This window comes from Poromitra crassiceps (assembly GCF_964638095.1).
Source record: "Poromitra crassiceps genome assembly, chromosome: 9".
NCBI lineage: Eukaryota > Metazoa > Chordata > Actinopteri > Beryciformes > Melamphaidae > Poromitra > Poromitra crassiceps.
Window position 1 is genome coordinate 51,992,784 of NC_139630.1, and position 22,595 is coordinate 52,015,378.

The 22,595-nt window shown below is 44.0% G+C and overlaps 1 protein-coding gene across 1 annotated transcript; it reads left to right on the top strand.

Annotated features, from left to right (window-relative positions):
* Positions 1 to 4,246: 4,246 nt before the first annotated feature.
* LOC310781942 (scavenger receptor cysteine-rich type 1 protein M130-like) lies at positions 4,247 to 21,410 on the top strand. Its single transcript, XM_083642581.1, has 16 exons — positions 4,247 to 4,356; positions 4,560 to 4,586; positions 4,761 to 5,078; positions 7,945 to 8,238; positions 8,598 to 8,906; positions 12,591 to 12,884; positions 13,150 to 13,464; positions 13,584 to 13,886; positions 13,966 to 14,271; positions 17,477 to 17,791; positions 18,322 to 18,630; positions 18,753 to 19,046; positions 19,669 to 20,007; positions 20,127 to 20,231; positions 20,401 to 20,485; positions 20,625 to 21,410. The coding sequence occupies exons 1-16, from the start codon at positions 4,296 to 4,298 to the stop codon at positions 20,749 to 20,751; spliced, it is 3,801 nt and encodes a 1,266-aa protein (XP_083498707.1). The 5' UTR covers positions 4,247 to 4,295; the 3' UTR covers positions 20,752 to 21,410.
* The last annotated feature ends 1,185 nt before the right edge of the window (positions 21,411 to 22,595 follow it).

Below are 22,595 nucleotides of genomic sequence, written 5' to 3' on the forward strand. Positions count from 1 at the left end.
TAAGATTGTTGTGGATACAGAAGCAATAGGCCAGAGATGACCAAGGGCCGAGGACCTGGATGGTTTGGTCCGAGATGCTCAGTCTGGCAACTGTGGAAGGAATGGCTCGAATAGTGTTCGGAAGATATGCCTGAAAGGCAGAGGGCTCTTGGTAGATGCTTCTGGAACCAGTGGCCATTCTTCCTGTTTGGGTGAAAAGAGTGGGTGTTGAGGTGATGCCTGCGGCATACCTGGAGCTGATGTGTTTGGTCAGCAGATCGTATAGGTTAAGATAGGTGGAGAGGCGGAATGCAGATAGGGAAAGAAATTCCCAGCTGATCTGTTACTACTTCGGAGCGTGAATATGAAAGAGTCAGGTGAAGTCAGAGCAATGCGGAGCACCTCAGCAGCCGAGAAAGCCAGCAGAAACAAGGATTTATGGTTATGTTATAAAAGGTGGAAAACTGCCCATATAGTGGTTAAAGATACTAGGAGTTATTAAAGTCGAGCTGAACCCAAGAATGACTTTTCTTTTCTTTTAGTTCAAATACCTGGGTATGCAGTGCACCTATTTAATAATGTATGCAAAACAAATCACAACAATCTAATTTCTTTAGTTTTTCACACTTTTTCACATCAAAAGTTCATTTTTCAAGATTTCATTGATAACAGTCATTTACAGTTTGCTGACGTCACCCAGTACTATCAAATTTCTACCCCATTTCAACCAATCATATCACGACATACAGCTGTCAATCAAATCTTCATTTCTGGATAATTTTCTCTTCCAAATGAAGTCGAAAATGGCGCCTAGGCGGCCTAGTGCCTCTCATCTGGCAGAATTCCTATCCCATAAACTAACTACTAACTTGGCCAATTGTTAGAAACATGAACAAAAAACAAAAACTATAATCTCTAAGAATGCAAAGAAATGTAACTGGCTCGTTAAAACGTGCATTCCAGGGATATCGTATCGTTACAGCAACGATAATGGCGCGCGCATCCGAGAGCTTGGTTGTCAGGGGTTGCACCTCGGAGATTCCAGGCCGACGTGCTGCACTCTCCGCTCGGCAACACAAAGGCAGCTGGCTGCCTGCGGGTCGCTGACACCCACTCCTCCCGTCAAAAGGCTCTTCCTGAGGGGAGCGCCACAACACGACTGAATCCCACTCGATTTGGAGGCGGAACATGCCAGGATTGGCCAAAGCCCAATCCAGTCCCCAGAATTGTCAAATAAAATCATCGACATGATACTATGACCCGCCTCTCAACCTGTCATCTTAGACAAACTATGTTTTCAGTCTGAAACGGACTCATTATGCACGTGACGAACAGGTTCAGTTCGACTTTGATGTTGCCTGAATGTAGATAACTGATGCAGAGGCTGAGAAGATCAGAAGAGCGTGATGAGTGAGAGGCCATTTAGGATAGCTTCTGGCAAAGCGTTGGAGACGTTTCCTAGCTGAGGAGCTAGTTGAATGACGTGGCTGTTCCTGGGGCCAAATGTCACGGCATGCTGCCTCCCTGGTATGGGATCGGCTGAGCCGTGGCAGTTTGGGGCAATGGTGGAGGCTGTGACATGTCTGCTGGAGGACATTAGCAAACAGGTCGTCATGCAACTCGCCGTCTGAATCGAGAGGATTGAACCACAGTTCGGGATCCATGGTGTGGTTTTTTGAAATGGCAATTTCAACGTTTGTCGAAGTTGGCCAATGTGTGAAGCGTTGTGCTGCACGGTCTGTCAAGAGATCAGAGACAAACATGAGGGCAGAATGGGTTTCGCCAGGTATAAGTAAGCTTGTCAGGTAATTAGAGGAGTGGTCGAGGCGTGGCCCTGCTCCAGAACCTAAGTTAACAGGTTTCCATATCTCAACAGCATCCTCACTTCCTTCAGTCATCTCTGGAGCTCTGGGTGGAATACTGCTGCTGCTGCTCCTGCTGCTCATCTCTTATCTGGTCTGGAAAAGGAGGGCCCAGAGTGCCCGTGAGTGTTATACATACTACTCTTTACAGATCAGAAAACTGCTGCAGTGTGCCGTTTAACATTACCTTTTCATTCAATGTCACATAATGTAGCTAGATTTCACATATTTTGGATTTTAACTTTCGTTGGTTTTAGCTTAAAATCAGTCACTTCTGAACTGAATTCTTTAGTAATATTATATTATGTAATTTTCAGGTGCCATGGTTCGATTTAGTAGCAGAGTTGGAGAGGTAATGAAACCGGATACAGAAGACAAAGGAGCAGCACTTGATGACAGGTAGGAAAAAATGAGAAAGCAGCTGATGATATTTGCCAAGATCCATTTTATTTGAGAATGACCTGAAAGACCTGGTAGGGAGTGACATTGATCACCAATAGAGCATTGTTCATTTTGTTCTTATCATTCTCAGGGACTACAACACCTTAGTGAATGAGTATGGAAACGGTCGCAGCTCGGAAGACAAAGTTTCCCCTGTTGATTCCGGTAACACTGCTGAGAGAAATGCCACTGAAGACTTGACTGGGCGAGTGTGTTACGAGCTTGAGCCACTCATTCACTCATAACCAAAATGAGTATTGCATTACATTTAGAAATGACTCGAGGAACAACCTATATGTCATAAAGTGTGATTGCACACAATTTAAGATAGATCATAGGGAGATTGGGGGACCAGTATTAAATATTTGTACATCTCATTTTAAGTGAAACTAATGTTAAGATTAGCGTAAATACACACTGATATGGCATCCAATAGTTGTGTGTTTTGCTTTGGAATGGCACAATAAATTGCAGATACTAATATGTACAATGCAGGTGTAATAAGCAGCATAATTCTCTCTTGTGACAGTATAGTGGTTCCTACATTATTTATCTGTGAGTGCATGAATGGCTTTAAGTTCAGTAGTAATCTACTGATGATGGTTAATTAGAAAGGATTAGAAGAGACTGTGCCAACAAAGAACCTGATTTACCAGCCAACCACAAAGCAAATATGTACAAGGCGATTGATCACAGATAGCAAATGCTCACAGTACGCTTTTCACACTGACTTTACAATGCATGATAATGTGAGTATACAATGTATGAGAATGTTGACCAATAAATTTGTATTTCATACAATGAATGCACCTGCACCAGAGTTTTTGTTTGAGTTTTCACATTATAGTTGCTATGTTTTGTTTGCTGTGATGTAACATGAATCACACAACAATGAATCTTAATATATACACATCCTGGAAAACCACTGGAGAACCTGGGACCTGATGGACTCTGGCACAAGCAGGCAGGAGGGCCAGTACCACTCCACCCACTGCTTGGATCTTGGCCGGGTCTGTCTTCACCTGTCTCTGCTCTATGATGTAACCCAGAACTCACAGACGACTTGTGAAACTCACACTTCTCGGCTTTCACAAATAGCTTGTTTTCCAAAAGGCGGCGGAGCGACTGGACATGGTGAACATGTTCCTCCATGTTACAGGAGAAGATCAGGATCATCATCATCATCATCATCATAGTCATCAAATGGGGGTCCGGGGACCCCCAGGGGTCCGTGGCACTTTGCCAGGGGGTCCGCGAAAAGTTTTCAGGAAAATAAAACTAAAAATGTATTTTTGTTGTTGTTGCAAAAGCTTCATAGAAAATATGTTATGCTTTAAATCTAAAATGGTTCATGGATTACATTCTAATCTAACAAACCTATAAATTTAAAAGTCAAGCACGTCACCGTGGAAACAATTAAGCTGAGCCCAAAATCACAAATCAGAATGAGGGGGTCCCCGGTATATTTTCTATCTTGTAAGGGGCCCTTGGCTGAAAAACATTTGAGAACCTCGGATCTAGACTAGGAATATTGTACACTTCACCCACTTATTTCTAGCATGCTTCGCGTGTAGTTGAGCAATGGTGTCGCACGCCGACCCCTGGGACGTCGAAGTTGTGGTTTTGGGAGTAAATGGCCAAGTTGAGCCATTGACATTTGCTCAGAAGCTCTACACATCATCTATTCAGCGCGAGACTCGCCTCTCTGTCTGTGACTTTGTCTTGTCACTGATCCATCTCCACTTTCAGCTACAATTTCCCACCAGCACACATGTACCGGTAAATACGCTTTTAATTTCCTAGTAAGCAGATATTGTGTAAATCTCTTCTCGTCCTCTGTCCTCATCCAGTTTGCTGTTTTCAGTCGACTGCAAACGTCACGACTGAAAATAAAAAAAAATGCACTGTGTCGTGTTTTCTGTTCTGCTTTTCGCCCCTGTCACAGGATATTTACAGTGTATAGTAGAGTTTTGGACCTCTGTCGCAGGATTTGCTCCACACTGAGGACACAATATGGCCTCCATTTCTGCTACAAAGACCAAAGAAATGCATCTTCTTCTTTATCTGTCAATAGGTGAGTTTTCATTTTATGTTCACTCAGAATATGGCATTCTCCAGTCAAAAGATATACAATGTATTCAAAATCGTTCAGTTTACCCCACAGAATTTCACCAAAAAGAGATAATTTTATGCTTTATTCTTATCTTTTATCTATTATTCATGACCAAATCTAAGAGTTGTCATCAATTTATTATCTCTCTCTGACTTCTGCTGTAGGTCTACTGAATCTACCTCTGTATACAGGTCAGTAAATTCCATTTACTTTCCATTTACTTTACTACAACTAAATATATGCATATTAAATGATCACCAGATTTGTGAAAGTCCACTTGAAGAAAAGCAAAATTTCTGATTGCCGACTGAGTTAATGGTGATAAGCTACAGCTACTACTCGTTGCTATTTTTTGGATTCAACAGATTCAACACATTACAAAATTCAGCTGGTCGGGCCTACGCGGTGCTCCGGTAGAGTGGAGGTCTTCCACAGAGGGAGCTGGGGATCGGTGTGCGATGATCACTGGAGCACTTCCAACGCCGATGTGGTGTGTAGAGAGGTCAAGTGTGGGACAGCTATCGAGGCCAAATCAGGGGCTTACTTTGGAGAAGGTAAGGATCACATCTGGCTGGATGATGTCCAGTGTACTGGCAACGAGACTTCGCTCATCGAGTGCCCACATAGAGACTTCGGGGACAATAACTGTGGCCATGGTGAAGACGTCGGTGTCGTCTGTTCAGGTAAGACATTAAGATTGGACTGTGGATTTAGTCACTCATCTCGATTATGCCAGTAGGCCTACGTGACCCATCTAGACTCTTGCTCGTCCTGTCATGAGATATAGCATTCAAAGTAGCATTACCCTATACTGTAGGTCCAGGATACCATTCAGTTTGACTATAGGACACACTGTAGTCTACTTTTATTTCACGTGTGAGGATAAGTGGACCCAGAATGAGATTAATCTGATTCAGGGGGCTCAAGGTTTGAGCTCAGATGCTCTAGTCTAATGCTTAGTCAGAACCTATTGGTTGCATATGAATCCTCCATAGAAATGCCTACTGAGGCCAATGAGAGTGAACATCTATGATAAAAATAAAAGGAAAAGCTGTGCGTTCACACCAAGGCAAAATTCACAAATCTGCATGTCGAGATTACATATAAAGTCAATGCAAACACGTGAGCACACACCGCTTCGGCCCGGGCGGCGTGAGTGACCCGGAATTCGCCTCATCCCTTAAATTGTTTTTTTTTAATCTTTGGCGAATAATTTGCACGGGCAAACTCGAATGAGTGAAGCTTTTTCCCCCGCCTTGGTGTGAATGCACCTGATGATACTGTACTAAAATTAAAGAATGAAGTCATACAGACAAAAAGTACAAGTAGAATCCAAAGGGCAAGCTGAGGAATTAACTAACATTTAAGAATTGAACATAATTAAAGTGATATATTCATTACTTAACCTAGGAACTATGTTACAAGTATCATGTCTTACTTTAGTGTAAAATATGCCCAAATCAGCACTGTGTGCAAAGAAATGCTGAGTACGACATTTTTTGGCCGGAGGCGTCTTCTTCTTTTTCCTGTGAAACTTTCCCTTAGCAAGTTTTCTCTTCTCATATTCTATTAGAGTAGCAATCCCAGAGAAGGGGATTATAGGTTCAATACTAATTGCACTTTAATCTTTGTAGTATGCATCTAATTTAATAAAGGGTTAGTCGTAGTCCATATGTAAAAGAGGTATGGCTCCCTATAAAAGATTAGAAATTGGGCATCACATTGATTGACATCGCAGGACTTTACTGTAGCCTATATGACCCTAGAAAATGGATCATCTTCATCCTAATTGAATTGCATGTCAGAAACATTCTGTTGTAATGTGAATGTGACTAAAAGGACAGGATAAGACAACAACTGACCACAGAGCTGCGGTCTTCTGTGTAATAGGCCAGTATCTTCACTGTAGCGGGTTTAGTTCAGCACTGAAAACAATAGCCCTGTTTGGACTCCGTAGAAGAGAGAAGCCAGCACTCCAAATGTCTTTTCAAGTATTTAATTAGTTCCTCAAACCTGGGCAGCAGCAACGAACGTTTCAGTCAAAAGACCTTCCTCAGCGTTGTGCCGAGCAACACACAGCACAATGCTGAGCAACACACAGCACAACGCTGAGCAACACACAGCACAACGCTGCAACACACAGCACAACACTAACACAGCACAACACACAGCACAACGCTGAGCAACACACAGCACAACGCTGAGCAACACACAGCACAACGCTGCAACACACAGCACAACACTAACACAGCACAACACACAGCACAACGCTGAGCAACACACAGCACAACGCTGAGCAACACACAGCACAACGCTGAGCAACACACAGCACAACGCTGAGCAACACACAGCACAATGCTGAGCAACACACAGCACAACGCTGAGCAACACACAGCACAATGCTGAGCAACACACAGCACAACACTAACACAGCACAACACACAGCACAACGCTGAGGAAGGTCTTTTGACTGAAACATTCGTTGCTGCTGCCCAGGTTTGAGGAACTAATTAAATACTTGAAAAGACATTTGGAGTGCTGGCTTCTCTCTTCTCTGGAACTCTTTGCTTGCCCTGCACCCAGCGAGTTTTTAATCCATTTTGAGTGTGACCTGTGTTTTTCTACTGTTTGGAATCCGTCCCTATGACAGAAATAGACTAAATAGACTATTTAGTGTGTTCGCCATTTTGTACTACTGTCCAAATTCAACTGTTAATTTGATTCACTATATATAGTCCACTATAAAATACCCACAGTGCACACCGATTTCTAGTGAACAGCAAATGTACTCTACATTTTCGCTGGTATACCACAATGCAATGTGGTCGTCTTTACTGAAGAAGAAGAAGAAGAAGAAGGAAGTCGCTAGCTCGCGAGCTAACGCTACTTGATCAGCACAGCTTGCTATTGGGAGACAGCACCATAATTGACAAAATAATAAGTACTTCTTTTATCCCAATTCTGTGCCGGTGATATGTTTTCGAAAATGCCAAGATGGCGGCCATGCCTTCTGCTTTGGTAGGGGGCTTTGGAATGTCTCTGTGACGGGGTTCCTCTGCCTTTCCGACATGCTGCCACTCCGAACGTTAACTTCCATTATTCGGACTGGCGGTCGTTCACCTTAGAAGCCGCAATGCCGACCTTAGGTTTAGGCGTGGGGGTGGGAGAGGTTAGGTTTTGGGTTAGGGTCTGGGGGAGGTTAGGTTTAGGCATGGGGGGAGGTTAGGTTTGGCGTGGGGGCTGGGAGAGGTTAGTGAAAAACGGGGAATATAGACCCCCTTTCGGAGTGCCGATATTTCGGAGTGGCAGAACGTCGGAGTGGCAGCACGTCGGAGTGGCAGCATGTAACCCTCTGTGACACTTGTACGACGAGCGGATCGGCATGTTCTGCTGCTTAATTGCGACATTCTCAGTGCCTCACTTAAGGTTTTGGGAAGGGACTGTGGAGGGAGAGTCTAGCAAACGAGACTAACACGACACAAGGGGCTATCCTGCACATTTAATTGAATTCTGATCAATTATTGCATTATTATCATTATTTATTTACAGAGCATGTCAGGCTGGTCAGTGGGCCTAATCGGTGCTCCGGTAGAGTGGAAGTCTACCATGATGGCCACTGGAGCAAAGTGTGTAACAGTGATTGGGGCCAGGCAGAGGCTGACGTGTTGTGTGCACAGATTGGTTGTGGGGTTCCTACCATTCAGCCTGCATCACCATCCTCTGCTGTGGGAAGTGAGATGATTGGACTCAAAACGAGATGTTTTGGAAATGAGAGCTCTCTCACACTGTGCAGCCTTCAAGAATTCAATGGAAGCTGTGTGGATGCTCCTGTTCTCTGCGAAAGTATGTCATCCTTGTATAAAGAAATATTTATGTTGATTCTCAATTGTTTAATTGTAATAAAAACATATGTAAGTGCACTTATAGGGAATTGATCTTATTTGCAATAATTTGCCATTAAATTAAATTGTGTTGTGTCCAAATGTCTGTGATTACATGGTCTGCTTTCTTAAAACTGAGTAACATGAGATGAAGAATCAGACTAAACAAAACTGTATTTTAATGCAAATAATGATTTTTTTTTTGATCAAAATGAGAATTTGAGAGAAAATGTGTTCATTGACACTGGAATACAAATTCAAGACGTCTTGGAATGTTTTGTTACTAACCACGTCCTTTTTGTTGACTTTTTAACCTGGCAGACACTGTTAGGCTGGTCAACGGAACTAATCGATGCTCTGGTAGAGTGGAGGTCTACCATGCTAAAGAATGGGGAACAGTTTGTGATGACAGATGGGGCATGCCGGAAGCAGACGTTGTGTGCCGAGAGATGGACTGTGGGACCCCTATGGCAGTCAGGTACAAGGCCTACTTTGGCCAGGGCAGCGGTCGAGTTTGGATGGACGATGTTCAGTGTAAGGGTGATGAGAAGACCCTCACTGAGTGCCCACACAGAGGTTTTGGGGAGAATAACTGCGATCATCCAGAGGATGCTGGTGTTATATGCTCAGGTAATAAAGTAATTTATAATCCATCTGTTACACTTGACATTTTGCAGGTGTTTTCTCTCATTCACTGGGTCTAACAGCATGAGAACTGGACATTTCTATCAAACCCATCTACTAATGAAGACTGAGTTGGACAGCCGAGAAGCAGTCTTACTGTTTTGTTTGCATGTGTGCAATAGTAGTGAAAATTTAGTAAATTCAGTATCTGAGCAATTTCCAAATCATTGATGTGGAATGACTCATGATGGAAGATGGCGGAACCATATTATCATTGTTACCAGTGTAAATACTGGCTACAAACAACTCACCTGGCTACCAGACCTCCTGGAGGCAAAAACCAGGCAGGAGGAGGTGACGTGCCAGGGTGCTCTCCAGGTTCAGGAAGCGCCTGCTCGGACCACCACTACCAGTTCTGCTACTGTCTGTCAGACCTCTCATTCTTCTTCTTTTTTTCCTGATTTTTAACCCTAATTGTACTTGGCTAATTCCCCCCTGCTGCCCCGGTCGCTGCTCCACCCTCTGCTGATCTGGAGAGAGCTGTAGACTAGCACCATGCTTCCTCCGAGACATGCACAGTTGCCACCCATTTCTTTTCACCTGACAGCAGGGAGCTTCACCGGCAGGACGTCGCACGTGGGACGATCACGCTATTCCCACCAGTTCCCTTCCGCCCCGACCAGGTGCCCTGACCGACCAGAGGAGGCGCTAGTGCAGCGACCAGGACGCAAACCCTCAATCTGGCTTCCCACCCGCAGACAGCCAATCGTGCCTGTATGGCTGCCCGATCAAGCCGGAGGTAACACGCGGGTGCAAACCTGCAACCCTCGTGTTGGTAGGCGAACTCATTCTTCTAACCCAACGACGACTGCTCTGCCATCTGCCTGACCGAGAGGAATTACGATCCGCCCTGGATCAAGCGTTACCCCCGCCTGGATTCTCATACCACCGCGCTGACAGGTCTGCCAAGCTCTCCACAAAAACCAAAGGTGGTGGTACCTGTATCTGTTTTATGGTCAATCAATGCTGGTGTAGGAACTACAGTGTTTAGCAACTTCTGCTTCCCCCAACTTGAATACCTCAGTGTTAAATGCAGACCATAATATCTTCTTTTTGGGTTGAAGATATTTGGGTTTACATCCCACTGTTGGCTAATGCTTACATAGCAATCACAGATCTAGCCACCTACATCTCCTCTGTGGAAAACTCGAATCCCGATGCAGCAATCATTGTGCTTGGCAATTTTAATCACATGAATGTGTCTACCGAACTTCTCAACTACAAACAACAGGTGTCTACCCTAGCAGAGGAGCTAACATAGTAGACCACTGCTACGCATAGGCAAAGTTTGAACTTTAAGGTTGGGGGTGCAGAAAAAATCTACAGGAAAATTAGTAATTAGGATACCAGCAGGTGCATTTTCATATCCCAACTAATATGCCCAATGAGTGATGAAATTTACCTTAGAAATCAAACTCAAATCAAACAAACCGCATAGTTCAACAAAAATATTTTATGCTTTAAAACTAAAATGGTTCATGGATTACATTCTAATCGAACAAACCTATCAATTTTAAAGTCAAGCACGTTACCGTGGAAACAATTAAACTTAGCCCAAAATCACAAATCAGATTGAGGGGGTCCCCGGTATATTTTCTATCTTGTAAGGGGTCCTTGGCTGAAAAACATTTGAGAACCTCTGGTCTAAACAAGTGAGAAAGTGCTAAAAGGAGAGAGCTATGAGTGCTTGAGCACTGAGCAGTGTAGCGTTTAAATAATCCGGCTGCCATACCACGGTAATGGAAATTAGACGAGAATAATATTATGTTTTATAATAAACATTGAAAATATTAACCCTGGCAGAGAATGAGTTAACAATTAACGAGGCTTACCGTTTACTTTATTCCAAGGGGCTCTGCTGGGAAGGTCCGACCATGCAATGGTGCTCTTCATCCTGAAATGTAGACATAAACTTAAATCCACGAATACAACATCCAAACTCGTCCAATCCTTAGTCCTGGACTACAACTGCCACTAAAACTCTGAGATCCTGTTTCAGTGCACTGATTAGGACATATTCAGTGCAGGTGCGAATAGCCCTAGATTAACTCACTGACACCATGACATCATATGTCAACTTCTGTGAGGAGATGTTTATCCCCACCATAACAGTGAAAACCCACTCAAACAATAAACCCTGGTTCAGCAAAAACATTAAATTTCTATACAAGAAAAATAACTATTTAGTGCTTTCATTAGTGGAGACAGGGAACAATATACCTTTGCCAAATATGGTCTGTAATCAGGAAAGCCAAATCAAATTACTGTACATGCCATAAAACTGAAACAACAGATCACATCAATAATAATAATAATAATAATAAAACAAAAATAAATACAAAAATAACAATAATAATTTGATGTCAGGTGGCAGAGGGCACACTATCTCATACCTTCTGATTCTGCCCTTCACGGTATTCTGGGCCAAAATATTTGACTGGTACTCTAAGGCCTACAAAGTAACCCTGCAGCCAGAGGCAGAACTCGCCATCTTCAGCTGCTCGGAGTCCTCTCTGAACTTCCGTACAGTCGTGCAGCAATCTCTGACACTGGGGATAACTGTAGCTAAAAGACTCATTTGAAAGGAATGGAAGTCCTCCTCTTCACCTTCTTTCCAGGTGGCTGATGGACATGATCTCTGTTATCCAGATGGAGAGACTGAGGTTCCTGAGAGCCAACTCGCTTAGAAGGTTCTCAAATATCTGCGACCGCTTTTTGGCCTACTTTGACGAAGTTAAGAATGACCAGTGACTGAGGTTAGGGGTGATAGACGGTTTGCCCGGATGGTTTTCCATGGACCCAGCTCAGTGGCCTTGTGGTCTGAGTGTCCGCCCTGAGACTGGGAGGTCGTGAGTTTGATCCCCGGCCGAGTCATACCAAAGGCTATAAAAATGGGACCAGTTTGCCTCCCTGCTTGGCACTCAGCATCAAAGGGTTGGAATTGGGGGGTTAAATCACCATGTGATTCGGTCAAATGCAGAGAACAAATTTCACACATTGTGTGACAATCAGTGGGACTTTACCTTTACTTACTTTACCTTCCGTAGGATCCCATGCACAATATCTTGTACAAGCACAAAAGCACCTTATGCGCCTGGTAGCACCACGTTACAATGCTTAATGTCAAAGTTCACCAGCAGCCATTTTGTGTATGAAAGGCAGGAAGTAACACAGGTGTAAGCAAACATTAATAGTAAGTGATAGTAAGTGTGCATTGTTTTTGGAAATATAACTCATATACAGTCTATAGAAGTGTAGGATTCAACTTTTTCCCATGGTCTACTGGTCTATAGTGTAACAAGCAAACAAAAATAGCAATAAATTGGAATATCGAATCGCAATACTTGTAGAATCACAATAGTTAAGAATTGCAACACATATTGAATCGACACCCAAGTATCGAGATCGGGAGATAAGCATATCGTCCCAGCCCTAGCAAATATATATTATAGTAGGAGCATCAGTTCAGCATACTGTCATAATTAGGCCTATCTTTTCCATATTTTGCCGTTCCTTTTTATAGGGCAGTAATAAATATGCAGAACATCTAAGCAGCATAAGAAAATACAACAATGCTGAAACTCAAACTTGCTTTTGATGCCTTTAATTTCCTTGTTCATTGTTTTCCAGATACAGTCAGGCTGGTCAATGGGACTGACCGTTGCTCTGGTAGCTTGGAAGTCTACCATGATGGCCAATGGGTAAAAATGTGTGGAGATGGCTGGGGCACAAAGGAGGCTGCGTTGGTGTGTAAAGAGCTTGACTGTGGAAAACCTCACGATAACCCAGTAAAGCCCCACTTTGGTGAAAGCAATGCGCTAAAGGCGTATACTAGCAGATGCTCCAGCAATGAGAACTCCATCACACAGTGCTCACTTCAGCTCAACCCAGGAAGATGTGAAAATGCTGCTGTGTCATGTTCAGGCAAGACATTTGTTTTAATAAATACTCTTTTTATCTGTTGGCCCATCATGCATGCATTAATCATTATTGTTCACTAATCAAGAGAAATAGAAATATGGAAATTACTGGATCTCTTTAGTCACTTCTTTAATTATTATTTCTATGCTTATGTGTAAAATCTAAGGTGTAAAGTGTGTTTTCAAACTGGAAATATTGATAATTATAATACCACGATACCCTGAATTTAGACTCTCCAGTCTTTTAACGCTAGGAATCCTTTCCTCAGGCAATACGCAGATGCGGCTGGTCAATGGCACTGATCGATGCTCAGGTAGAGTGGAACTCAACCATCTTGGTGAGTGGGGAACAGTGTGTGATGATCAGTGGGACATCAGAGATGCTCAGGTGGTGTGCAGAGAATTGGGCTGTGGAACAGTTCAGACAGCCAGATCTTCAGCCTTCTTTGGTCAAGGCGATGGACAAATCTGGTTGGATGATGTTGAGTGTTTGGGCAATGAGACTTCCCTTCAGCACTGCCGAAGCCTCCCATTTGGAGATAATAACTGTGCCCATTCAGAGGATGCTGGTGTGGTGTGTTCAAGTAAGCTAGCCAGTTTATTACATGAATTAACCAGCTAATTATAAATATCTGAACAGGCACCTCCTGTTATGCATTACATTATGTTGCTGTGGCTGTTGACTGACTCATTTGATTTCTAGATTCGATCAGACTGATCAATGGGACCGACCACTGCTCAGGCAGGGTGGAGTTCTACCGTGGCGACCAATGGTTGCCAGTATATGATGTTAACTGGGACATACATGAAGCTGAAGTGGTGTGTAGAGAGATTAATTGTGGAGATCCTGTCACAGCCTCAAGATCATTTGGTCAGAGCGGTGGGCTGAGAGGCTATGCCATCACTTGCGGTGGTAAGGAGCGCTCTCTCGCACAGTGCTCACTGAGAGAATTTGCAAAGGTTGTCAGCGCCACTCATGTTGGAGACGCTACTGTCGTATGTGCAGGTGAGACTTTAGAAATATCTAAGAGGGTGGGGAATGTTGGGGACTGCATTTACTGTCATGTCTCAATTGTAATTCCCAGGTATCCTCAAATTGGTCAATGGTTCCAGTCGTTGTAGTGGAAGAGTGGAGTTCTACCAGGATGGCCAGTGGGGGACTGTGTGTGGTGATTCCTGGGATCTAGCTGACGCGATGGTGGTGTGCAGACAGATGAAATGTGGGCAGGCTCACTCGATCAGCCACAGTGGCTCCTATGGCTACGGCACGGGAAAGATGTGGACTGATGAGTTACAATGCCATGGACAGGAGTCCTCACTCAGCGAGTGCGGAACAAAAGGAGACCGTACTTGCAACAACATCAGCTCAATCGCTGGTGTTTTATGTTCAGGTAACAGAAAGCAAACAGCAACAATTTTTCTGTTAATTCTTGTTTTTTTTAAGGTTATACCTAGTTTCAGCCCTGGCATTTCTCTCAGACTTGAAGTGTGATATACTCTTTCTAAAAAGAGGAAGAGACATAAACTAACGTGGAGACTCTGGACACAATGCACCATGGGCACACTTTTTTTTGGTGACCAAACGCATGTCAACTCATGCCATGTCATCCACATCAGCAGTGGGTATGACATCACTTAACGATTGTGGGGCATGACACCATCAGTGGTTATTATGACATAATCCTTAACGTTGCTCAGTGTTTTCCAGTTGACTCTTGCTCGATGCTGCCCGCTGACCTCGTCATCTCTGTCAGGGTTTGGCTGTTTAGAGGGGTAGCCCTCCTGGTCATACAGTACCAGGCCCGCAATCAAGAGGCCTCAGGTATGTCTGGGTTGACCATGACTGTTGAGCTGAACAAAGCAGAGACAAAATCAGACAGGTGAGAGCGCCTTTGATGGTGACCGCAGACAGATTAGAGCCATCGAACGTCTCCGCCGACTCACAGTGTGGCTGTCACCGCTTTGCCAGTGGTGTCCATTAAGTGGGGCTCTCTTGAAGACTTCTCTGCTGGTCTTAGTGGCGATACGAGTGATACCTCTGCACTCTTAGACAGACCAATCAATTTGATGATGGCATCCTTGTTTGTCTCTGCTCTCCAGTGTGGCGATGGGCACAAAGTAGCACTGCATGGTGGGAATGCCCTGGCTGTCACCGCAGGGCGCGATGGAGCCATTAGCATGGCGCATTATCTCGTAATTGTTCTTCAGTGGCATGTACTCCTTGTTGGCCAGCTTCATATTTACACTGCATATTTTCTACTTACTGACGTAGTAGACAACAACTTGTCTACCTTGTTGAAGGCTGTGATCCTGATCGCCCCACTCTCATCCACAATCTCAAAGGAGAAGTTAGTGTTAGTGTTCAGGCTAAAATCAGACTAGAGCAGGGTAGGATAGGCCAGATTAGGCTGTAGATTAGCTAGATACTATGTCCCAGTTAGCTCTGGTTAATGCTTAGAGTAGTCAGTTGTCTGATCTTCTCCCCCCCCCCTCTCCTTCCCCCTTCCCCCGCTTCTTCCCTTCTTCCCCCTTCTTGTTCTCCTCTCTTTCCATGCTCTTTCCTCCCCCACATCCCACTGCCCCCCCTTCCCTTCTCCTGCTCTCTCCTCATTCTCCCCCCCTCTGCTCCTTCTCCTCTTCTCCCCTATTTTCCTGAATCCCTGCCACTTCCTGCTCTCCCTTCTCTCACATTCCCCCTGCTCTCCTTCCCCTGCACCCTCCCACCTCTCCTTCTCTGCCTCTCTGTCTTCCCCCCTCTCTCACATTCCCCCTGCTCTCCTTCCCCTGCACCCTCCCACCTCTCCTTCTCTGTTCTCTCCTCCTCCACATTTCCCATTTTCTCCCCACCCTCGCCCTAATCCGGGCCCGTATCCTACTCCCTCCCTCCACCCTAGACCCTACCTCTACTCTCTGTCCTCCCCCCTCTCTCACATTCGCCCTGCTCTCCTTCCCCTGCACCCTCCCACCTCTCCTTCTCTGTTCTCTGTTCTCTCCTCCCCCACATTTCCCATTTTCTCCCCACCCTCGCCCTAATCCGGGCCCGTATCCTACTCCCTCCCTCCACCCTAGACCCTACCTCTACTCTACCTCCCCTGTACCCTTCCACCTCTCCTTCTCTGTTCTCTCCTCTCTGTCCTCTCCCCTCTCTCACATTCCCGCTGCTCTCCTTCCCCTGCGCCCTCCCACCTCTCCTTCTCTGTTCTCTCCTCCTCTCTGCCCTCTCCTCCCTCTCACATTCCCCCTGCTCTCCCTCCCCTGCACCCTCTCCTTCTCTGTTCTCTCCTCCTCCACATTTCCCATTTCTCCCCACCCTCGCCCTAATCCGGGCCCGTATCCTACTCCCTCCCCCAACCCTAGACCCTACCCCTACCCTGGCTCTCCCTCCCCTGTACCCTCATCTCTCCTCCTCTGTTCTCTCCTCCTCCACATTTCCTATTTTCTCCCCACCTCCCCCCTCTCCTCCCTCCTCCCTCTCCCTCCCTCCTCCACTCTCCTGCTTTCTTCAAATGTTCAAATGTTATCTTTATTCTGTATATTCTTGTTACTGTGTGTTAGCTAGAATCAGCTAGACATACTTTCTGTGAAGCCCTCTGAGACATGCTTGTGAATTAGGGCTATATAAATAAACTTGACTTGACTTGACTTGACTTAGAAGAAGAGCATGCCCTCTCCTCTAGAATTACAACCGATGTGGATGCTGGACTTGTTCGTGACTCAGGCTCTGATCGTTCACTTGTATTGGTAGGGGTTGAGGCTTGCGATAGGGACCATTTTTACTGGAGACTAAGGTTTGAGAAGTGCCATCACGGGGGTCTTCTTCACAAAACCTCTGCCACGGCCTCAGCCAAAGAAGGCTCTGCTCTATTGAACTTGGGTGAAGCTGCAGAGGTATGATGGGGCCCGAAGTGCTTGGGGTTGTATAGTTCAAATCTTCCCTCTGATTTCCTCTGCAGTTCGCTGCTGAGTTTCTCTGGCTCGAGCCAAATTCTTGAGCTTGGCTTCGGGATTCATTGACGTCATTTGTGACATCATAATGTCAACAGTGACATCATCACTGATGTAAATGATGTCACAATGTCATCAGGGACATAATCAGTGGGAAGCAGGGAAGGGATGCTGATGTGTCTTATGCACATTGACATCATTCGTGATGTCATAAATCACTGATGATGTTACAATGTCCTCAGTCTAATTACCTAGGCCCAGATAATACCAATCTATATTACCTGGTTATTACACTGGTAATCACATGGTATTACCTAATTACTTATTGCTTTTGTTAGAAGATGTCACCAATGATGTCAACAGTGATGATGCCAGAGTGATGTCAAAAGTGATGATATCATCATTGATTATGTCACTGATGAAGGTTATAAAAATCAGCTCAGATCGCAGGATCTTGCCCCTGAATATACCTGTTGGCCTGTTTCAGCCTCCAGCCTGTCGGTGTCTACGCGTGGGTCCACTAGCCTGCCACCTAACAACTTTATTATCACACTAATTAACCCCATTACCATGTTGTTACTGAGCTGCAATGTAAAGTGCTACCAAAATATTTGATGTGCTGTATTCATTTGAACTTTCTTGCCCTGACAGATGGTTTGGTGCTACGGTTGGTCAACGGCACTGATAAATGCTCTGGTAGAGTAGAGGCCAAACATGCTGATGAGTGGGGAACAGTGTGTGGTAGAGACTGGACCATGGCTGATGCTGAGGTGGTGTGTAAGATGCTGGATTGTGGACGTGCTGTAAATGTGACTGGTAACGCCCACTTTGGTCAAGGCAGTGGGCCAGTATGGGAGGCTAGCAAATCCTGTTTTGGAAACGAGACATCTCTCCAGCAATGCTCAGTGAGAGGTTTCAACAGGGCACGTTGTGGCCATGGAGAAGATGCTGGTGTTTTCTGTGCAGGTAAAGCTGTTAGCCTTAAGGTCTTTGCACACACAGTCCGATTGTTTTCGTATGCGTGTTTTTTAATCCGTCGTCTGAAAACAGACGGTCCCAGCTCGCAAAAATCTATTGACTGATGCGAAAAACGCAGAAAATCGAACCTCGTCCGAAAACTTAAATGACGGACGTAATTGGTGTGTCAATGATGATTGACACAAATGAGATCGTATTCTTTTTTTTTTTCCGTGCGTCAATTTCGGACGAAAATACGGACTTGGTGTGCAAAAGCCTTTACTGTATAATGTTCAGAATTCCCACATGCAATTTGACATACAGTACGATGTAATATCCTTTGCATTTGTTTCACTATTGTATTCTTAATTCACATTGGAAATGAAAAGCAAAGTGTTCTGTTCAATGAAAAACCTCTGATTTCATTCAACCAAATCAATCAATGTGCAAATTCATGATTGTAATTGCAATGACATAGCCCAAGGACTGTCCTTTATTACATGAATAATCTGTTTATTTCCTTTTTCTGTCGTATCCAGAGCCGCTTAGGCTGGTCGGTGGGAGAGGGCAATGCTCTGGTAGAGTGGAGATCTACCATTACGGCCACTGGGGAACAGTGTGTGATGATGAGTGGGGGATGAATAATGCTCAAGTGGTGTGCAGACAGCTTGGCTGTGGTCATGCTCTCGCCGCTCATAAGCAAGCTGAGTTTGGGGCAGGCACTGGTCCAATATGGCTGGATGATGTAATGTGTAATGGTCAAGAGAATGCTCTCACTAAATGTACACATCACGGATTTGGACAAAATAACTGTGGCCATGATGAAGATGCTAGTGTCACCTGTTTAGGTAAGAGGCGTGGCTTACGTCAAATCCCTCACTGCATTTTTATTCATCGCTAAATTGTTGTTGGATGAAACTGAGTTGGCCATAATGAAAACAACACATTTACAACCAATTATCTGTCTCAGGTACTCCATCGAAGCCCCAAATCACCCTGAGTCCTGGTCCAGAGGTAAACTTGGGTGACAGGGTTGAGATCATCTGCACCATAGTAACGGAAAACTTGGGTGGGACGTTCGTCTTGCAAAATAAGGCAGGAACGTTCAGAAAGGAAAAATACTCCGAAAAGGCAGCTGCGACCTTCACCATCCCCAAAGTGGAGTTCAGCCAGAAGGGGTCATACTACTGCCTTTATGAGAAGAGAATAGCCAATCAAAACATCAGCTTTCCGCAAGGAGATTTGGCTGAACTCTCTGTCAGAGGTCAACTTTTTTTTAAGTTGAAAATCGGGTTGTGCATGATGGCAAATACACTGTTAGAAGAGGGTTCTGAAACACCATAAGCAGTGCCATGTATTGTAGTCATTGAAACAATGGAAAACATGGGGGGGGGGGGTCAAATTTTCCTGTCTTTATTTTTATTTTTTGCTCCAAGTGAAATGTTTTATGGTCACTCACGATTCAGTAGGTCATAGGTTTGGCTTGGTTCCAGCCAAAAACTCAGGGCTTAAAACTCGTTATACTGTATATGGATTTTTCAAAATCTCTATGGAGAAAATGAATGGCAAACTCACTTCCGGGCAAGAGATGTCATGTGACTGTTCAGCGCTATTGCCACGCCCCATTTTGGCCAGTGGGCGTAGAAAGTGAATCAGTTCTAAGTTCGCATGACTTGCTATTCTGTCAAGTTCTGTGCAAATCACTATTATGATTATTATCACTGCAGACAGACAGCGGCAGAGGTAATTACCAATGAAATTTCGGATCTGGATTTTGACATTTTCCGCTTACACTCTTGTGTTTCAAAACATTCTTCTAACAGACTGTGTAGCCTTTCAGTGTCTATATGAAGTCACTCACTTAAGTCTGTGTCTGTGTTCCTCAGTGACTTTGGAGCAGCCCAGCATCTCTCTGACGTCTTCTCAAGTGATGGCGATCTCCAGCCCCGACAAAATGGAGGTCACCAAGGGCAGCAGTTTCTCCATTAAGTGCTCCATTCATTCCAGATATCCTGGGGGTTTCTTCTATCTGACGATGTCTAACTTGAGCATTACTGAACACAAGCAGGCATTTGCCAACTCCTCTGTCTTCTACTTGGCTTCCTTTGAATTCCCCACAATGGATTATAAACACCAGGGAGAGTACAGCTGCATCTATGGTCTCAACTTCTGTACATCGTCCTTCTGTTCTGCTCCCTCCAAGTCACTCCAAGTCATGGTATTAGGTAAGATCCAGTACTCACCAATGTCCAGGAGATTTAATTATATTTTAAAGTAAATATTCTGTGACTAGCTATTTTCTCTGAATGTTCCTTACTCCTGCATGATCTGACCATCTCAACAGCCTCACACCTGTCATTCATCTCGGGAGCTCTGTGTGGGATACTGCTGCTGCTGCTCCTGCTGCTCATCTCTTACCTGGTGTGGAAAAGAAGAGGACATAGTGCGCGTGAGTGACACATGTACTACTCTTTACAGATCAGAAAACTGCTGCACTGCCCTCTTTAACATTACCTCTTCATTCAATGTCACATAATGATTTTACCTTTACTTGGTTTTAGCTTAAAGAGCTGAATGACTGCTTTTGTCATTATAGTAATATTATGTGCACTTTTCAGGTGCCATCATTTGGTTTAATCAAATAGTTGGAGTGGTAATGAAACCAGATACAAAAGACAAAGGAGATGGAGCAGTTGACGGAAGGTAGGAAAAAATTAGAAAGCAGCTCATGATTTTGCCAAGATATATACATTTTATTTGAGAATTACCTGAAAGAACTCAGGGAGCGACATATAGCCTATCACTAAGAGGGTATTGTTCATTTTGTTCTTATCCTCCTCAGGGACTACAACATGAGATGCAACGATGAGTATGGAAATGTTTGCAGCACTCAAGACAACGTTTATTTTGGTGACTCTGTAGAGAGAAATGCCCCTGAAGACTTGACTGGGCGACTCATTCACTTATAGCCAAAATGATGCCATTACAAATGACTTGAGGAACAACCTATAGCCTCTCATAAAGTGTGATTGCACACATTTTAAGATAAAAATAAACATGAGGGGAGGGGATGTATTTCTCTCTTGTTTATTCTTTAGGCTGTATTTGCAAATAGCATTTATAAATAGATGTTGGGAACTGTGCATGTGTCAGAGGAGGCATGGTGCTACACTCGGCTCTCCCCAGATCGGCAGAGGGTGGGCAGTGACCGGGGCATCGGGGGGAAAATTGGCCAAGTTGGTGGTTAGTGCAAAAAAATAAATAATTGGTGATTAGTGTGGTAATGATGTATTGGACTGAGATGTAATAGCTACTAACTTGATATGATATGATATTTTCATTTATATTGCGCCCCTCAGCCAACTTTTACATTGGTCCGGGGCGCAACTTGATGTCTTTGACTTTGACTGTTCGTTCAGAGCTTTTGTATTAATGTATGATTTGATTTGTATTTTGTGTTTTTTCTGTGGCTCCTAATTGAAAAACCATTCCACCTGTTGACTGTTGATTACACACAGGTGTCTGTGAAGCCTACGTATGTTGGTCTGACAGTTTGACTCTGCACCATGAAGAAGGCAGAAGCCGAAACATGTTGGTGTAGTCCAATTAAATATGTTTTTAACTGCAAGAGAGAAGTGTGCAGTCTTCATTTACTTTTCTTTTTTATATTTTATTTTCAATTTGAACAATATATACTGTATGAACAAAAATGAACACGCTCAGACACAGAAACGGAAAAAAACATACATATATCAACAGTTATCATAATATGGTGCTACCATCCATATAAGGTGCTGCTTATACTTGTAAAGGTGCGTTCACACCGACCTATTAAAGTTTGTCGCTGGCGTCGAGTTTACATACAAAGTCAATGCAAACGAGCGATTGAGCGTATATTCGCCTGGGAGAATAATCGCTGGGCGTCCGAGCGGCAGAGACAGAGCGATAGGGAGAAAATACGCTCGTCGCTCAAGATGAAATATTCCAACTCGAGCGAAAATACGCTGGCATCAGTCGCTCGCTGTTCAATGCTGATTGGCTGCCGTGTGAGACAGGGGCGTCGCTAGACCCTGGCTTCCGGGGCTAGAGCCCCGGATGTTTTTTTCCTAGCCCCAGATGTTTTTTTCCATTTTTTTTTTTTTTTTCAATAAACAAAGTCTGGCATTAATAATCAGTACATTATACAAAAAAATCAGACTAAACATTTACAAAATTGGAACAGACAATCAAATAAACAACAAAATAAAATAAATAAAGCAAAATCATTAAGTCAGAGTTCTAAACAGTTTTCTAAAAAAAACAAACAGAAAATATCAGTAGGCTATGCAGGACCAAATTATCAGTTACTATTGTCATAGTGTGTCATTACATAATGTTTCTGCTTCACTCCTCACCACCTCCTCTCCACACGAGCTCATCATCTCACTATGAAATTATTCAAACAAATGACATGCGCCAACATGCACAGCATCACAGTAGCTACAACTATGAAATTATCTTATGTTATTTAGTTGTTTAGTTGTGAAGATATTTTCTGAGATAAATGGGCCTTGATGCTCAAGGCCCATTTATCTCAGAAAATATCTTCACACAGAATATTATTAACCATACAACCTACAACGCTAGCATCAGCATGAAGCCACAGCCATCCACTCCAATGTCTATAGAAGCTAACGTTAGCATGACTGTCACAATAACAATGCCTTCACTTCACAGTTACATTAAACAAAACCACACATCACTGCTTCATTAAACCATTACAACAAACAATACGTTGTTCCCAATTCCAGCTAGGCGCTTTTGATTAGATAGA

Coding starts and splice junctions, on each gene's coding strand:
- LOC310781942 (XM_083642581.1), top strand. CDS start 4,296: ATGGCCTCCATTTCTGCTACAAAGACCAAAGAAATGCATCTTCTTCTT. Junction 18,631..18,752: donor TGCTAGTGTCACCTGTTTAG/GTAAGAGGCGTG, acceptor TATCTGTCTCAG/GTACTCCATCGAAGCCCCAA. Junction 20,008..20,126: donor ACTCCAAGTCATGGTATTAG/GTAAGATCCAGT, acceptor CCATCTCAACAG/CCTCACACCTGTCATTCATC.